At 45.2% G+C, this 1,919-nt stretch overlaps 1 protein-coding gene across 5 annotated transcripts in view; it reads right to left on the reverse strand.

Annotated features, from left to right (window-relative positions):
- The window catches only part of akna (AT-hook transcription factor), a 21,829-nt gene that overhangs the window by 4,070 nt on the left and 15,840 nt on the right, over positions 1-1,919 (reverse strand). For all 5 annotated transcript variants that reach the window (XM_037979612.1, XM_025007884.2, XM_025007882.2 and 2 more), the window contains 2 exons: positions 975-1,075; positions 378-488 (listed from right to left, as the gene is read on the reverse strand). In XM_037979612.1, the coding sequence (XP_037835540.1) occupies positions 378-488; positions 975-1,075 (212 nt within the window). The remainder of the gene's footprint in view (positions 1-377; positions 489-974; positions 1,076-1,919) is intronic.

Here is a 1,919-nt window from a genome sequence, read left to right on the forward strand (position 1 = left end):
GAAACCAACTTCAGCTTCGTGGAATTGAAGGAGAATATTTTCAGCGAGTTCCCTCGGTTGTGTTTCACCGTAAGTGGCGCTCTTCTTCTTCTGGTCTTTATTTTAGCAGTAAGGTAGCAAAGCTGCGCTCTTCTTCGTAAACATTGAGTTTGGCTGCAGCTGCACACAGTTGCAGCGCCTCCTACAGGAAACTGGTGGAGCTACGCAGAGAACCACGCCGTTCAGAAGCCTTGTTTGGATTCATGTTTTTATAAAACACTGAGGTCCGGACCTCGGGGTCCTCAGTGGGAGCTACGGCCCTGGTTTTGGGATTTTTGCGCTCCGATTCACACGAGTAAAAACAAATCACTGATGTTTCGAGTGCCGGACGTTCTTACCGGTCTGCGTTTTCCTGCTGCGCACAGGAACTGGAGAGCAGCCGCGTCGTTCCGCAGATGTTTGGGAACATCTGGAGGCGTGAGCCGGAGACTCCAGCTCTGATCTCGTCACTGAAAAAAACAAAAAGACGAGATCCACGAGGCGTCAGTGCGTCTTTATGTGATCTGTTCACAGAAACGATCAGGGTACGAGTCACTCCGGAGTTAAACCTGAAGAAACTTTAAGGTTTGTGATCTTGTTCCTCCTTTCTTTTAGAGTCTGAATCAAATTATTTGAAGATTAATGCTCTGAACTCCCATTCTGTATATCTGAACAATCTGCTTTAATTCATAAAATTAACTCTCTAACTAAAGGATTTTCTTTTAGCTGGGTAAAAGAGAAATGCATGAATCAGTCAAATTAAATTTAAGGAATCAGTAATTTAATCATCTAAATATGAAAATGTTCAGAAACTAATAAATCACAAGAAAACAAGAAATCTAAAACCAAAAAAAGAGCCAAATAAAGACAATTATTACCATCATTTACTGAGGTGTAAGTAGTGATTTTATATATAAAATAAAGCGTAGAGTCGGGCTCTGATTGGTTGAACTCACATCGTTGTTTTTGTGCGGAGGTCGATTTCTCTCGCTCGACCTCATCGACTGCCGCCGTTTCTCTTCTTCCCAGGCTGCCGTCGCTCCAAACGTCCACGAAGCTGAGGCGTCAAAGAGAAGAAAACCAGACAAACCTCAGGAGGGAGGGGCGAATCCTGAGTTTTCCCACACGACTACAATTTAAAGTCTATTACTTTAAGCTTTGGCAAGGAGGTGATTACCGGATTTTCCGGACTGTAAGGCGAATTAAGCAAAACAAAACAGCCGCCTGTCTTTTTCGGAGGACGCTGCAGCGACGTTAAGGTCCCCCACAGACTCGAGGCGGACGTCCGCCGGACACGTATGACCGCGTACGCGTACTCGGCGTCGCATGATAAACTGCCCGGCGAGAAACGGCGTTCACGTCGAGCTGTTCCGTGTGCGACACCAACCGCTCTCGGGTGAGAATCGGCGCCGGCGTGCAGAAACGGGGCGACAGGCTCCTTCTTTTCCTCTGTTGTTTTAAAGCTAAGAGGCGAGCGATCTCTTCCTCCTCGTCCGGAGACGCCATGACTGGAATTTGTCACGGGAGAGTCTGAACGCTCGAGTATGAAGCCTCGACCGCAGTGGCGCCGGATTCATTTTCTAGGTGGGGGGGCCACCGGAGTGTTTCGTCACCTTATTAATTTTACATGCATCGAATCATCGTCTAACATCAATAAAAATTGAAAAATGAAACGCTCTTTCAGCTATGACTTTTTGTTCCAATGTATTATTATGAATAATGATAATTAGTTAAACCAACCAACAGTTTTATAAATGACCACAATAAAAGTAAACACAGGTAAATAACATGCGCACGGGCAGAGATGGAAGAATCCAACATCTGAGCAACAGAAATATACAAACGCTTGTGCGGCGGAACTAATTAAGAGCATTCGGTATTAAAACAACATAAACTTTGTC

The sequence above is a fragment of the Kryptolebias marmoratus genome, linkage group LG14, assembly GCF_001649575.2.
Source record: "Kryptolebias marmoratus isolate JLee-2015 linkage group LG14, ASM164957v2, whole genome shotgun sequence".
Lineage (NCBI taxonomy): Eukaryota > Metazoa > Chordata > Actinopteri > Cyprinodontiformes > Rivulidae > Kryptolebias > Kryptolebias marmoratus.